A 14,279-nucleotide genomic window follows, 5' to 3' on the forward strand; every position below is an offset into this window, starting at 1 on the left:
CATGTCTGACTCTTTGCGACTGCATGGCCTATAGTCCGCCAGGCACCTCTGTCCATGGGATTCTCCAGACAAGAATGCTAGAGTGGGTATCCATTTCCTTCTTTGGGGGATCTTCCCGACCCAGGGATTAAACCTGTGTCTTCTACATTGGCAGGTGGATTCTTTTACCACTGAGCCGCTTGGGAAGTCTGTAATTAGAATGTATATTCATAGCAAAAGAAATTTGTTTTTCTCTTAAACTTTAGAGCCTGTATGTAGCTGGCGTTTCTAAATATGAAAGTACCACTTCACCAATTCAGCCCACTAGTTACATATTCTTATTAGAGTTATTAGTTAAAAGTGTAAAATAGCCGCCAACATTCCAAAGTAAAGATTTTACACACAGATGTAGATCTCTGGCATCTCTCTAACAACTGGAGCCTCCGGTCACAGTGGACCCTTGCAGGCAGGGCTCATGTTCACAGTGGCTGCTCCCTGCCCTGCACCCCTGGCCTGTACCATGAGCACCAGCACTGTTCCTGCCTCCCTGGCAGGAGCTGGGCCTGGTTCTTTACTGAACACCCCGCTCCTCCTCCCTGTCCCCCTCCCCCTCCTCCTCCTTTATCAGGCTTCTCCAGTGGCTCAGACAGTAAAGAATCGTCCTGCAATGCAGGAGACCCAGGTTGGATCCCTAGGTTGGGAAGATCCCCTGGAGAAGGGCATGGCAACCCACTCCAGTATTCTTGCCTGGAGAATTCTATGGACAGAGGAGCCTGGCAGGCTACAGTCCATGGGGTCACAGAAGAGTCAGACATGACTGAGCAATTAACATTTCTCCTCCTCCCCTGAAGGCCCAACCAACCCCCTCTGGCCCCCGGAGCTGCCCCACCTTGCCCTGCCCTCCTCACCTTGGCCAGGTCTGCGAGTGTGTTGGTCTGGTCATTCAGCTTCCCTTGCTCAATCTTCACACTCCGGAGCCTGGGGGACAGGTGGGCAGGTGGGGTTGTGCTGAAGCTGCAGCGGGGTCAGGGGTCTCCCATGCAACTCACCCCACCCAGAGTCACCTTGTGGGGTATGCAGTTGGGGGATGAGAGGCAAGCGGAGGTCCCCTTGCAGCCCGTCCCCTCCTGGCATGCAGAGGGCAGCAGGGCCTGGGGGATGGTTCAGCAGACATGCACTAACCCCCAGGGAAGAGACTTACTTCTGCGCTCTGGTGGGACCCAGCGGAGCAGAGAGAAACCACAAGGCAATTTTAATCTCAGCACAGCTGGGCGGCCTGTACCCAGCCCGGCCCACTCCCATGTGCACCACCCCAGGGCCCTTGCTCTTGGAAGAGGTCCAGCCTCTGAGGGGGTGGTACCCGCCCTCAGGGATGCATCGTCTCTCTGCTTCCTCTCTCCAACAGGGCCCTCCCAGCATATGCAGCTGCCTTCAGCCCTGCAGTCACACTGTATGCCAGCCTGTACCAAGCTCCCGGCCCTGGAGATGGCATTTAGTCCAGAAAACTGTGCCCACACATTTCCTGAGGGGGAAACCGAGGCTCAGAGGGGGCAAAGCCGGTGCCTACTAGCCTCCTACCAGGACTTGAAGCTGCACTGCCACTCAGCCTCTGGGACCTTGGGCCTAGGGACGGCTCCCTGTGTGGGCATGGGGTTTGTCCTCACCCCTTCTCTCTGCCCCTTCTGCAGCTAAGCCAGCCCAGGGAGACCATTTCAGGCAGGCCCCTGCACATCCAACATGTGACAGATGCTTAGAGAGGACCCCTGGGTCCCACCCATCCTGGGTGTTGTCAGCAACCCGGGGAGGACTCACTTCTCGGTCTGGAGAAGTGGAGGCAGATACAGGCCACCCCAACACTGAAGTCTGGGGGTGCCCTGGAGACGAAACAGAGGCTTGCTAAGGAGCCATGGACATGCCTGCCATGGGGAAGTCATTCTTGGCATCTCTGGAACCTTCCTGTTGCAGGTTGAATGGTGTCCCCACAAAAGACATGCTGAAGTCCTAACCTCCAGCACCTCACAATGTGACTGTTTGGAAATGGAGTCTCTACAGATTTAATCAGGTTAAGATAACTGGTACACTGGTATCCTTATAAAGGGGGGAAATTTGGACACGCACACAGGGAGGGAGAATGATGTGAAGACACAGGGAGAGCATATGAAGACAGAGGATCGGAGAAATGCTTCTACGAGCCAAGGAGCGCTGGGGCTGCCAACAGCTAGGAGAGATGCCCGCGACAGACATTCCCCTAATGTCCTCAGGGGGAGAATGGTCCTGCCAACACCTTGACTGTGGACTTCTGGCCTCCAGAGGTGTGATCACAAATTCTGTTTGAAACCACCCAGCTTGTGGTACTTTGTTAAAGGAGCCCTGGGAAACGTGTACACTATGCTGTATCCCCAGTCTGTCCCCTCTGAGACCACTTCGCCCTTTCCACCAGCTGCTCGTACCACACTCCCGCCGTGGGGGCTCTCCAGCTCAGAAGGCACCATGGCTCCCTCATGCCTGCAGGTGGCACCTCTTGTCTGCTGGGCACTGTGCTCATTCCCACTGCCCACCTTTGTCCAAACTGGGCACACTCCTTGGTGTGCATGCCCACCTCGTGGTTCCTACCCAAACCCCATCCATCTTTCAGGCCCTAGTCCAAATGTTCTTGATTTCATCAGCTGTTCTTATAAGGCCACTATTTGAGGGGGGTGCAGGGGGACCTGAAGGTGAGATAGTCCTGCCCCAGAGCAAAAGAACACAGGTAACTCACAAAGCAGGTGTCTTCTCCACTGACCTATCTGTCCTCAATTTCTACCCTCCAACTTCTCCCAGAGAACTTTCAGGGATATCCCTTAGAGCAAGGTCCAGAGCAGAGACAGGTCTGTGCCCCCCAAGCCTGGCACACCAGCTGGTGGAGGAAATTCTTGTGGGATAACCAAATGAACATATCGAGGGTGTCAACAACAACACCACTTCCCATTTTCAGAAAATACTACGTGGTAGACAGGCGCAGGCAAGTCATCTGGTCACCCCAACTGTGTTTGATCCATACTCCATTCCTGGAGAAGAGGGCTGTCACCACTGTTTCCACTTTACAGATAAGAAAAATGAAGCTTGAGGTAGTATAGTCACTTGCTCGGGCCCCACAGTGAGGTGGCAGAGACCAGACTGGGACCCTGTGGTCAGTAAACAACCTTTGAAGGGTCAGCAAGGAGGGCTGTAGGGTCTTGTGGGCAAACAGGACAAACACCTGGGCACAGTGATGCCAAGTGTGTTTGGCATCACTGAAGTCTGGGGGTGCCCTGGAGAGGAACACCCCCGATTTCTTTCCCTGCTTCGTAGGTGATACTGGAAGCAGATGTTGGGAGTACCATATGTAACTGAATACTTGCTCTGTGCCATGAACTATGCCAGGCATTTTTACATATCACTCCATTTAAACCTCCCCACAGTCTTGTGAAGTAGAGATTGTTATCATGAAAAATTAATTCAATTGTAACAATAAATGTAAATGGATTAAACTCCAGCTAAAAAAACAAGGATGGCACAGTAAACACAATAAATGTTAATGGACTAAAGTCTCTAGTTAAAAGACAAGGGTGATGGGGCTCAAGAAGACTTTTAGGGCAATGACTCTGTTCATTATCTTGAGTGTGGTGATAGTTTCATGGGTGTACACATATATTAATACTGATCACACTGTGCACTCTAAATAGCTGCAGTTGACTGAATGTTGATTACACTTTAATAAAGCTATTCTTTAAAAAGAGGCAAAATGAGTAAACAGGATTTAAAAAATTAAAGTTAGCTAGCTGAGCTTCCTCGCTCACGGCCTGGTCTTCTACGGCCACACTCTGCTACCCTGCGGTGCCCCAGTAGCTGACCACACTAGCCACACCCTGGAATCTCCCCACAGCAAGCTGCCCGACTCTCCTGCTCACACAGGGGTTGGCAGTGTTGCCTCCCATCTCTGTTCCTTATGGCTGGCTTGATCGCATTCCTGCTGCACTAGTTCAGACCCTAACATTGTTTTCCTCACTCTCTGATTCATCAGCCCCTGAGTCTGGTTGAGGAGTTCTTAGGGTAAGAATCCATCTGATTGTCCTAGGGAAGCCCAATTGTGAACGAGGTTTCCCAGAATGTAAGAGCTGGGAATGCATAGGCTCATTTTGAAAAGTGCCTTAAGATGCTTGAAAATTTTAAATCAGGAACTATGTGACTCAACTCTAATTTATTGTTGAGTGCCGGATCCCATAGAATTTGGACCTGTTTAAATTCTAGACTGCACACTGTTCCATACCTCCTATGTGTAGCTAGTGAATATTGAAATGTGACTCGTCTGAATAAAAACAGGTTGTAAGTGTAAAATACCCATCAGACTGCAAAGATTTAGTATCAAAACTTTCTAAAATATTAATGATTTTTATATTAGTCACATATTAGTAAGTGATAATGATTTTTACATATTAGGTTGAATAAATATATTCAAATTAATTTCATTTATTTTTCACCTCTTAAAAATGTGGGTGCTAGACAATTTTAAACTATGAATGTTACTCACATAATATTTCTTGTGGACAGTGACTGGCATATTATGGTTTATAGGCCAAATTCTGGGCAGCTGATTGTTTTAGAAAACAAAGTTTTATCGGAGCATAGTTACACCCATTCACCTTGCTGCCTTCCTGCTACAACAGCAGAGCTGAGTAGTTTCAACAGAGACATTTTGGCTCACCAAGCCTGAAATAATTAATATCTGGTCCTTTACAGAAAAAGTCTGCCAACTCCGGCTGAACACTGGATTCACCTGAGGAACTTAAACTTGAGCTCAGGCTGTATCCCAGACTCTACTGTAACTGGCATTTGGTATGGCCCATGGGATTTTAAAAAGCACTCCCTAGGTGACTCCAATGAGCAGCCAACATGAGAACTACTTGATTAAATAATTCTCAGGAAAAAGGGACAACGGAGGAAATTTAGTAATCTCTGATTACCCCACATCATACAAATCAGGCCACAGATTTAATTCTGAGCTTCCTGGAAGCCAAAGCAAGAAGGGGAAACTGCTTTCGTGTCCAAGGGGAAACACATTTTGGCTATTCCAGAGAATAAAATATGCTTCCTGCCACTTATGTTGGGTGGTCTGCATGATTTATCAGAGGTGACTGTCCTGCAAAAGTGCTGGTCCCACTATCCCACCCAGCACAGAAGCCGTAGGCCCCAACCAACTGACCCCCCCAAACGGGAATGGTCATGATGTATGTAGCCACGACGAGCCGTCTGGCCTTGTCTGCAGCCTCCTCCCCCGAGCCAGGGCTGCCTCTGTGCCAGGTGGACACAGAAACGCGATGGGAAGGTGCTGGACTTACTGATGGATGGCTTGGAGGAACTTACGCTGGTGTTTCCGAACCCGGGCCTGGTCTGGCTTTTTCACCAGCCTGGTGTGTTTGTAGATGAGCCACGTCTCCCTGAGAACATTAGCAGCGGCGTTTTTTACCTGAGGCCAAAGAAAGAACAGATCCTTGCTGCTGCTGCTCAGTCATGTCCAACTCTTTGTGACCCCATAGAGTCTAGCCCGCCAGGCTCCTCTGCCCATGGGATTTTTCAGGCAAGAATATTGGAGTGGGTTGCCATTTCCTCCTCCAGGGGATCTTCCCAACCCAGGGATCAAACCTACATCTACTGCATTGGCAGGTGGATTCTTTACCACTGAGCCACCTGGGAAGCCCCGAGTAGGCACAAAACTATGGAAGGCTCTGGAAACTTCTGGAAACTTCCAGAAACTCCCAGAAACTGGAATGGAAGTGTCCCTCTGGGGTCCTGGGACAGTAAGGCAGGGCCATGTTTACCCAGCCACATCTGTACTCTGTGTGTGTGTGTGTGCATGCATGGGTGCCTAATATCACTCACCACAGGCCAGACCCTTTCTATACGTCTTGCTAATGTTACCTTGGTGAATCTACACATGGTGGAATCTCTCTCACTTTATATGTGAGGAAACAGGCACAGAGAGACCCACCTGCTGAGGTGGGTCTCTTATACAGCTTATAAGTTGCACCTGGCTGCCTGCCTCGCATTGAGTGGCCCATGGCTGGGCTGTGACTGAGCATGGAAGTGGACACCTGTGGCCATAGCCACGACTCTGTGCACAGCTCAAAGGTGTTTACATGGCGGTGCAGCTCAGGGCACTCTGGGCATACACAGGCAGCATGGTGTGACCCATGGGCACACATGCGGAAGCAAGGCGGGGAGAGTCAGCCTTGAGGACCAGGAGGTGAAATGGCTGTGATGGGGCTGGTGTCCTTACCCGCTTGGTGAGCTGAGTGTCCATCATGAAGTTGTGCACGTGCTTCTCTGCCTTGGTGAGCTCCAGCTTCCGGGCCACCACAGCCACCACGAGTGCCGTGCAGCCAGCCCCCTGCGTGAAGAAGGTGAGGGGGTGTGTCAGAATCCACCTCATATGGGTCGCAAGTAGGACACCCTCCCTCCTCCAGGAAGCCTTCCTGGTTCCCCCCTCACCTTTGCCCTCCAAACCTGCAGGGTTGGCAAATCTCATCTTCTGAGTTCACTGACTCTAAACCCCTCTTGCTTAATACCACCGAATGTCCAGGGAGTCTGTGCCATACATTAGTCCGTTTGATTCCCAACAAGCCCAGGAGGCAGGACCACTCTTAACCCTCTTGGGTAGAGGGGAAAAGTGAGGCTCAAAGATAAGGAAAAGGACAAGAAGCAGGCAGGATCTGCATGTCCATTTGGGGCTGATGCCCATGGAGGTGGGAGGATGGGAAGAGTTTCCATCCAGGCTTTGGGGTCTAATGATGGAGACAGAGACCCAGCTGACATGTTGCTGACCAGTAATGCAGCTAACTGGTAGGGTCAGAAGGGCGGTGAGAAAGAAGATCAGATCAGCTGACCATGGTGGCGCATTTTCAGGACAGCAGAGGCAAAGTTTAGGTCCCAGGATGCAGGGAAGTAAAAGGAGGGGTCGTCTCCCCTGTGATGGGGCTCCCTGCTCTTAGCAACCACACTCCCCAGTATGTCCTGAATGGCAGCCAGTCCCCCAGTGAGGGAAGGAGGCCAGAGAGGACTTGCTTGTCCACTTGGCGGCCACTTGAGAGGCAGAAGGGCAGGAGGGAGGGGACCCAAGGAGGAGGGCAAGGCTGCCAGGCAGGAGTAGTGGGGGACAGTGAAAAGTGATGGAGGAGGGAGAGAAAGGGGGCATTCAGCCACTGAGAATGGGGATCCTGGGAACACAGGGCACCTAGCTGTCGTCAGCCCAGGAGTGGCCAGGGAGCAGGTGGCAGGGGCCGGTGAGGGGGGCCGCTGAGGGGCCGGAAGGCGGCTCCCTGGTTGTACCAGGGCTCTCTCTGGCACCTCACGCACCCACTGCTTCCTCCTGTGGGTGCTGCATACAGGATGGAAGGAAGCCAGAGACCCAACCCAGCCCCTGGGGACCAGGGGAGTGCCTAGTTTTTCTTACAGATAGAAGCAAACATTTATGGGGAAGGGTGGGCACAAAGCCACCCCTTGAGGAGATCCCATCATGCATTTCTGGCCAGGATATGGGTCTTGGGAGGACTCAGGAGTCTGTGTTCAAGAAAAGCCCTGTCTAAAACATTCTCTGACATAAATCATACCAGTGTTTTCTTAGGTCAGTCTTCCAAAGCAATAGAAATAAAAATAAACAAATGGGAACTAGTCAAACTTACGAGCTTTTGTACAGCAAAGGAAACCACAAAAAAAAAAGAAAAAAGACAACCTACAGAATGGGAGAAAATATTTGCAAATGATGTAACAGACAAGGGTTTAATTTCCAAAATACACTGACAGCTCATACAACTCAACAACAAAAAACAAACAGCCCAGTTGAAAAATGAGCAGAACACATTAATAGATATTTCTCCAAAGAAGACGTACAGATGGCCAATAGGCATATGAAAAGATGCTCAACATCAGCAACTGTGACAGAAATGCAAATCAAAACTATAATGAGGTACCTCCTCACACCTGTCAGAATGACCACCATTAAAAAGTCCACAAACAACAAATACTGGAAAGGCTGTGGAGAAAAGGAAACCCTTCCGCACTGTTGATGGGAATGGACATTGGTTCAGTCACTGCGGTAAACAGTGTGGAGGTTCCTCAGAAAACGAAAAATGGAATTACCATACCATCCAGCAATCCCACTGCTGGGCACATACCCAGACAAAACTACAATTCACAAAGGTACATGCACCCCTATATCCAAAGCAGCACTATGCACAATAGCTAAGAAATGGAAACAGTCTAAATATCCCCTGACAGATGACTGGATAGAGACGTGGTACGTATATACCATGGACTACTACTCAGCTACAAAAAAAGAATCAAATAATGCCTCTTGCAGCAACATGGGGGAAACTAGACATTATCATACTAAGTGAAGTAACTAAAAATGAGAAAGACAAATACCGTATGGCATCATTTATACGTGGAATCTAAAACGTGGCACAAATGACCCTATCTGCAGATCAGAAACAAACTCACAGACGCAGAGAACAAACCTGTGGTTGTCAGCAGGGAGAGGGAGGTGGAAGCGAGGGGGTGGAAGTGCAGGATTAGCAGATACAAACTGTTACATACAGAATGGATAAACAAGGCCCTACTGATACAGCACAGGAGACTATACTCAGTATCCTGTGATAAACCATAATGGAAAAGAATACTCAATAAAAAGACTGTTTTCTGTGTGTAACTGGGTCATTAGCTATAAGCAGAGATTGGCAAAACATTGTAAGTCAACTATACTTCAATAAAAATTTAAAAACAGAAATTCCTGTCAACTGGGGTCAAGAACATATTGGGACCCTCCATGTGGAATACTATGCAGCCAGGAAGAAGACGGGCTGCTGGCCAGTGTGCCACACAATAACACAGACGCCACATCCAGCAAAAGGCTCTGAGTTTAGAGGAGGCCATGCTGGGATGCACTGAAGTTCAAGGATGAGCAAATGTGTGTTTTATAACATTTTGGAAGTGGGTGGGCCATGGAACAGTGACAGGGAGGGGACACACTTGGACAAGGATGGAAGAGGAGACAATAAAAGGAGAATAAGAAGCAGAAAGGCTTGAAAGACCAAGGTGTGGCTTCATGTGATACCTGGCTACGTGGTAACAGAAAAGTAAGAAGCATCCCTGGGTATAAACACTCCTGCATTTGCTGGAGGCGAGGGCCAGGAGTGAGCTGCAGGCTAAATACCAAACTAAGTTTCTGGAAGGAGGCTCATTCCAGTGCAGAGAACACGGCTTTTCTATTTCACTGCAGGGTTTCTGGGTTTAAAGTCATCTTATCTGAATACTTCGGGTTTTTTATCTGTAAAGTTCATCTGAGGACTTCCCTGGTGGCTCAGTAGTTAAGAACTCGCCTGCCAATGCAGGAGATGCGGGTTTGATCCCTGCATCAGGAAGATCCCCTGGAGAAGGGAATGGCTACCCACTCCAGTATTCTTGTCTGGAGAACTCTATGGACAGAGGAGCCTGGTGGGCTATAGTCCATGGGGTCGCAGAGTTGGACATGACTGAGAGACTGACATGCTCACAGTTCTTCATAGCAGAGGTTGGTGGGGGGGTTGCAGATAAGGCTCAAGAGTGTGTGCAGGGCCTGCATCCCTTTAACCTGGCCTCAGGTGATCTCTGGATGAGCTTCTGTGATTCCCATGGTTATCAAACTGACCTCTCTGGAATGAAGACCGCTTTACCAAGTATTTCGTCGTCTTCCATTGGCTGGAGGCTTTAGTTCCATAGCAGAGCTCAAAGATAATATTTGTGTCCCTGAGGCAGAACCGGGGCCCTGCCCCCAGGCTGCGCTGCGGGTTCCCCGGCTGCTCCTCTCCTGTCTCTGTATCCCCTCCCCTGATCAGCAATTCTCTGCAAGGTTTCTGTGCCCACAGGGTCCTGCTCAATTTCAATTTGCGAAAAAATTAACACAAACAAGCCAAAGGAAGTCAACCTAATTCCCCCCATGATCCTCCCCAGGCCACTTATTTCCCTTTGTACAGAAATGTATCTGTCCCTACGAAAGTCCCTCATCATCCCCACCATGGTTTTCTTTCCTCCCGCAGAAGGAGGGGCTGTGTTTCCATTGGGTCCACTCGGCCCCCTTCACTGAACGTTGACTGTCTCACGTTCTCACCATCTCCCCAGGCCCGTGGCTCTCTCCCCTCTTTGCCCTTTGTCTTTCTTTTTGGACACGAGCTGGGGGTACACATCCTTCTCTGGCCCCCACTGGGTCCTTGCTTCTATAGGCTAAGCTGACCCAGCCCTCTCTTAGTTAAAAGGCATTATGCATGTTTCCTTATGTTATTTTACAATCTACTCCAGCACCCCACCTCCAGCAAATTAAATTTGTTGTTGTTGTTTAGGTGCTAAGTTGTGTCCGACTCTTTGCAACCCCATGGACTGTAGCCCACCAGGCTCCTCTGTCCATAGAATTCTCCAGGCAAGAATACTGGAGTGGGCAGTCATTCCCTTCTCCAAGGGACCTTCCTGATCCAGAGATCGAACCTGGGTCTTCTGCATTGTAGGCAGATTCTTTATCGCCTGAACCACCAGGGAAAACTCCACCCTGGAGCCACTGCTATGAAACCCTTCACCAAATCCTCCCGGGCTGGGACACAGTTTTGAGGGGCACAAGCCTGCTGTGTCCCCTTCTGTCTAGCAAAGCAATAAAGCTATTCTTTTATATTTCACCCCAAACTCTATCTCCAAGATTTGACTTGAAATCAGTACACAGAGGCCAAGTTTCTGGCATCAAAATGAAGGTGTTAACTAGGGCCTAGGGATAGGCGTTCCCTGCTGCTGCTGCTTCTGCGGCTAAGTCGCTTCAGTCGTGTCCGACTCTGTGCGACCCCAGAGACGGCAGCCCACCAGGCTCCCCCATCCCTGGGATTCTCCAGGCAAGAACACTGGAGTGGGTTGCCATTTCCTCCTCCAATGCATGAAAGTGAAAAGTGAAAGTGAAGTCGCTTAGTCGTGTCCGACTCTTAGCGACCCCATGGACTCCAGCCCACCAGGCTCCTCCGTCCATGGGATTTTCCAGGCAAGAGTACTGGAGTGGGGTGCCATTGCCTTCTCCAACCTCAGGGGAATTCCCTGGTGGTCGAGTGGTCGTGAAGTGAAAACATCACACTTTCACTGCCGAAAGTGTGGGTTCCATCTTCAGTCAGGGAGCTAGGATCCCATAAGTCATGAAAGTGAAGTCGCTCAGTCGTGTCCAACTCTTGGCGACCCCATGGACTCCAGCCCACCAGGCTCCTCCGTCCATGGGATTTTCCAGGCGAGAGTATTGGAGTGGGGTGCCATTGCCTTCTCCAGGGCCTTCCCTACCATACGTCAAACAAGTAATAATTCAAAACATGGAAAAGCACTTATGGAGATCAAAGAAGCTTGGAGAGAAAGAAGGTCCCAGAAGGAAGGGATGGGCAGGGAACCTAATGATCAAATCATGGTAAAGATAAGGCTGCTGCTGCAGACTGACTTAGGAAGACTTTAGGGAAGACGGGGTGCCGCCTGGGCCCACAGAGTCACATGAGATAAACTTCACACCCAAGGAGCTCAGTGGGATGCTCAGCACACCCTGAGAGTTAGGCAAGGATGGGGAACTGGGTTGTGATGGCAGGGGTCGGGGGTATTGACTGGGTATCTGAGGCATTCATGGCTTTAGGCATCTCACAAAAATGAAGGGACTGAGTCCCTGCAAGAAGCAGGAGTGGGCACTGGTTACAGCCAGGGAAACCAAGGCACAGAAGCATCAAGCCCCTTGCCCTGGATCCAAGGGCCGTGAGTTACGTGGGCTGTGGGGCATGAAGGGGCAATGGTTACTCTTGGTTCAGAGTGGACTGCAACATCTGGCCTGGTGGGCACAGGAGAAGCTGTATGACTCAGGCTGGAAGAACCCAAGAAGAGATGTCCCCTGGAAGCCTAAAGGGGTGGGTTTCATGCCGCATCAGAGGGAAGGGGGCAATGGAGGGCTGACACAGGGAGGAACTCTGAGCAGGCCCAGCTCGAAATGGGGTGAGCTCCCATCAGTGGGGATATGCAGGGGCCCTCGACCTTACCATGATGCCGGTGAGCAGGCACACGCCCTTCCCGCAATAGGTGTGGGGCACCATGTCACCGTAGCCGATGGAGAGAAAGGTGATGGAGATGAGCCACATGGCCCCCAGGAAGTTGCTGGTCACCTCCTGCTTGTCGTGGTACCTGAAGGGGAGCCAGGGAGGGCCTAGTCAGTCCACAGTGGTCTCTCTGCCATCATCACACCCCCAGGGGCAGTGCCAGGAAGGCAGGGCCCTGGGTCCATCTGACTGCATGGGGGGGCCTTGACCTCAGGAAGCTGACCACTCTGGAGGCTCAAAGTATCCAAAGTGTTGCTGTAGGGCAGTGTGGGGCAATGGTTAGTGCCCAAGACAGCCCCCATGGTCCTCCTGAGGACACCCCAGGGCAGAGGGCACCCATACCCTCCTCCCCAGCATCCCTTACAACACCCTCCTTTCACCTGACCACCAAGCTGCTCGTTATGGGGCAGTAAGGGGTTCAGGTGAGGGAGTGTCCACATGTGTCCACGCATAAGCACACGATCCCCCTCCCAAAGACAGACACACAGACAGATGCAAACACAGGTGGCCATGGGCACCAGAAGCAGCAGGAAGTAGAGGCGAGGATTCAGGTCAGACACCAGGAAGAACTTCCCCAATCAGCAAGGCCCTGAGAGGGGAGGAGGACTCCACGGGGAGACAGAAGCCTGCAGGAGCAAGCCCTGGGGATGGGAGTCCTAGGACAGTCAACATGTGGAAGGCAACTGTTCCAGCTTCAGGCCTGAGAATCTTCCCGTGTTAGGAGGGAAAGGCAGCAGCATGTTTAGCTCTGGGCAGAGACCTGGGACTCAACTTTTGCTATTCAAGAGGACAGATTCCAAGGCCTTGCAAAGGGACATGATTTTGTCCCAGTCAAAGCCAAGCCCGAGACTCTGTCTGCACAGGCTATGAACTGATTGTATCTATGGTCAGCCCCAGGCTGACCATAGAGGCTGAGGGACTGTGCTCTGGATCTGGAGGTGGTTCAAAGCTTTGCTCCAGCCCAGTCCCCTGCTTGTAAAACCCCTCCAGCTCAGGGAGGTCATGAAGCCCTTCCCAGATGACCCCTCTCCTTTTGGGCCACAGAGGCCGGGCAGGGGGAGCTGGTGGGGAGGGCTGTTCCAGGCAGATGGGGCTGGGGTCAGGGGCTCAAGATAAGGAGGAGATGGAGACTTCCCTGGAGGTCCAGTGGTTAGGACTCTGAGCTTCCAATGCATGGCGCACAGGTTCAATCCCTGTTCAGGGAACTAAGATCCCACATGCCATGGGGCATGACCAAAAAAAAGACAAGGAGGAGATGGAAACCCAAAACGTGGGAAGGAGGGATGGAGGCCTTTCTGTTCAGCCTGGGCTTCCAGCTGCCTGCTGGGTGAGGGGCACCAGGGACCAAGCCTCGTCTTTCACTGTGGCACCAGAGCCTGAAGCTGCGCCAGCTTCCACTTCTCCAGAGACCAGCACCCCACACCCAGGAGGCAGGAGGAGCCGGGGAACTATCAGCCGTCAGCCATGGGCGCGGAGGCTCCAGGCCTGGCTGGAGCCCTGGTGGGGGCTACTGGGTCATCCTGGACCAGGGAGTGGGGGGCATGCAGGAGGTGGGGTGGGACAGAGCCACAGGGGTGGAGCAAGGCGGGTGAGGGGGCATCAAGCGGTGTTACAGGGCTCAGAATTTAGGATTGGCTGCCCCTGGCCTTGCCCCATTCCCCGCCCTCACCAGGCGCCCCTGTAGTGACCCAGCCTGGACCTCAGCGATGCCTGACACGGGGCACCCTCTCCCACTCCCCAGCCCCCAGCCCTCGGGTCTGTGGGAACTGGCACAGAGGCACGTCAGGGGAATAAGGAGCCCTCATATGATCCTCAGCCTTGGTGATGGGAAGAGCTGGGCCCTCTCTGCCAGGAGCCCCGTATCAGGTGGAGGCGGGGTAGGGAAGGGGACAACTGAAGGGGTGAGGATTGGGGTTCCGGGGACAGGTCCGGCCCAGGGACTTCCCAGGAAGCCCAGTGCCAGAACCACCCATTACAGCCCCTACCCAGCTCATCAAGAGGCAAGAGAGACCCCCTCCCAGACAAGGCATTTCCCTTCCTTGAGAGATCCAGGGGGACCCTTCCCTCACCATGAAGCCCCGGGGGGTTTCTGGAGAGAAGCAGGAGTTGGGCCCTCAGGGTGTCCCTTTAGCTCCTCAGAGCCGCAGTGTTCTCATCTGT

At 51.8% G+C, this 14,279-nt stretch overlaps 1 protein-coding gene across 4 annotated transcripts in view; it reads right to left on the reverse strand.

Annotated features, from left to right (window-relative positions):
• Positions 1-14,279, reverse strand: part of KCNN1 (potassium calcium-activated channel subfamily N member 1) — a 38,402-nt gene that overhangs the window by 3,262 nt on the left and 20,861 nt on the right. For 3 of the 4 annotated variants that reach the window (XM_059888504.1, XM_059888505.1, XM_024994784.2), the window contains exons 5-8: positions 12,063-12,204; positions 6,275-6,385; positions 5,337-5,464; positions 888-957 (exon numbers count right to left, since the gene is read on the reverse strand). In XM_059888504.1, coding sequence (XP_059744487.1) covers positions 888-957; positions 5,337-5,464; positions 6,275-6,385; positions 12,063-12,204 — 451 coding nt within the window. The remainder of the gene's footprint in view (positions 1-887; positions 958-5,336; positions 5,465-6,274; positions 6,386-12,062; positions 12,205-14,279) is intronic. The other variant, XR_003035432.2, reaches the window with a different exon arrangement.

This window comes from Bos taurus, chromosome 7, assembly GCF_002263795.3.
Source record: "Bos taurus isolate L1 Dominette 01449 registration number 42190680 breed Hereford chromosome 7, ARS-UCD2.0, whole genome shotgun sequence".
Taxonomy (NCBI): domain Eukaryota; kingdom Metazoa; phylum Chordata; class Mammalia; order Artiodactyla; family Bovidae; genus Bos; species Bos taurus.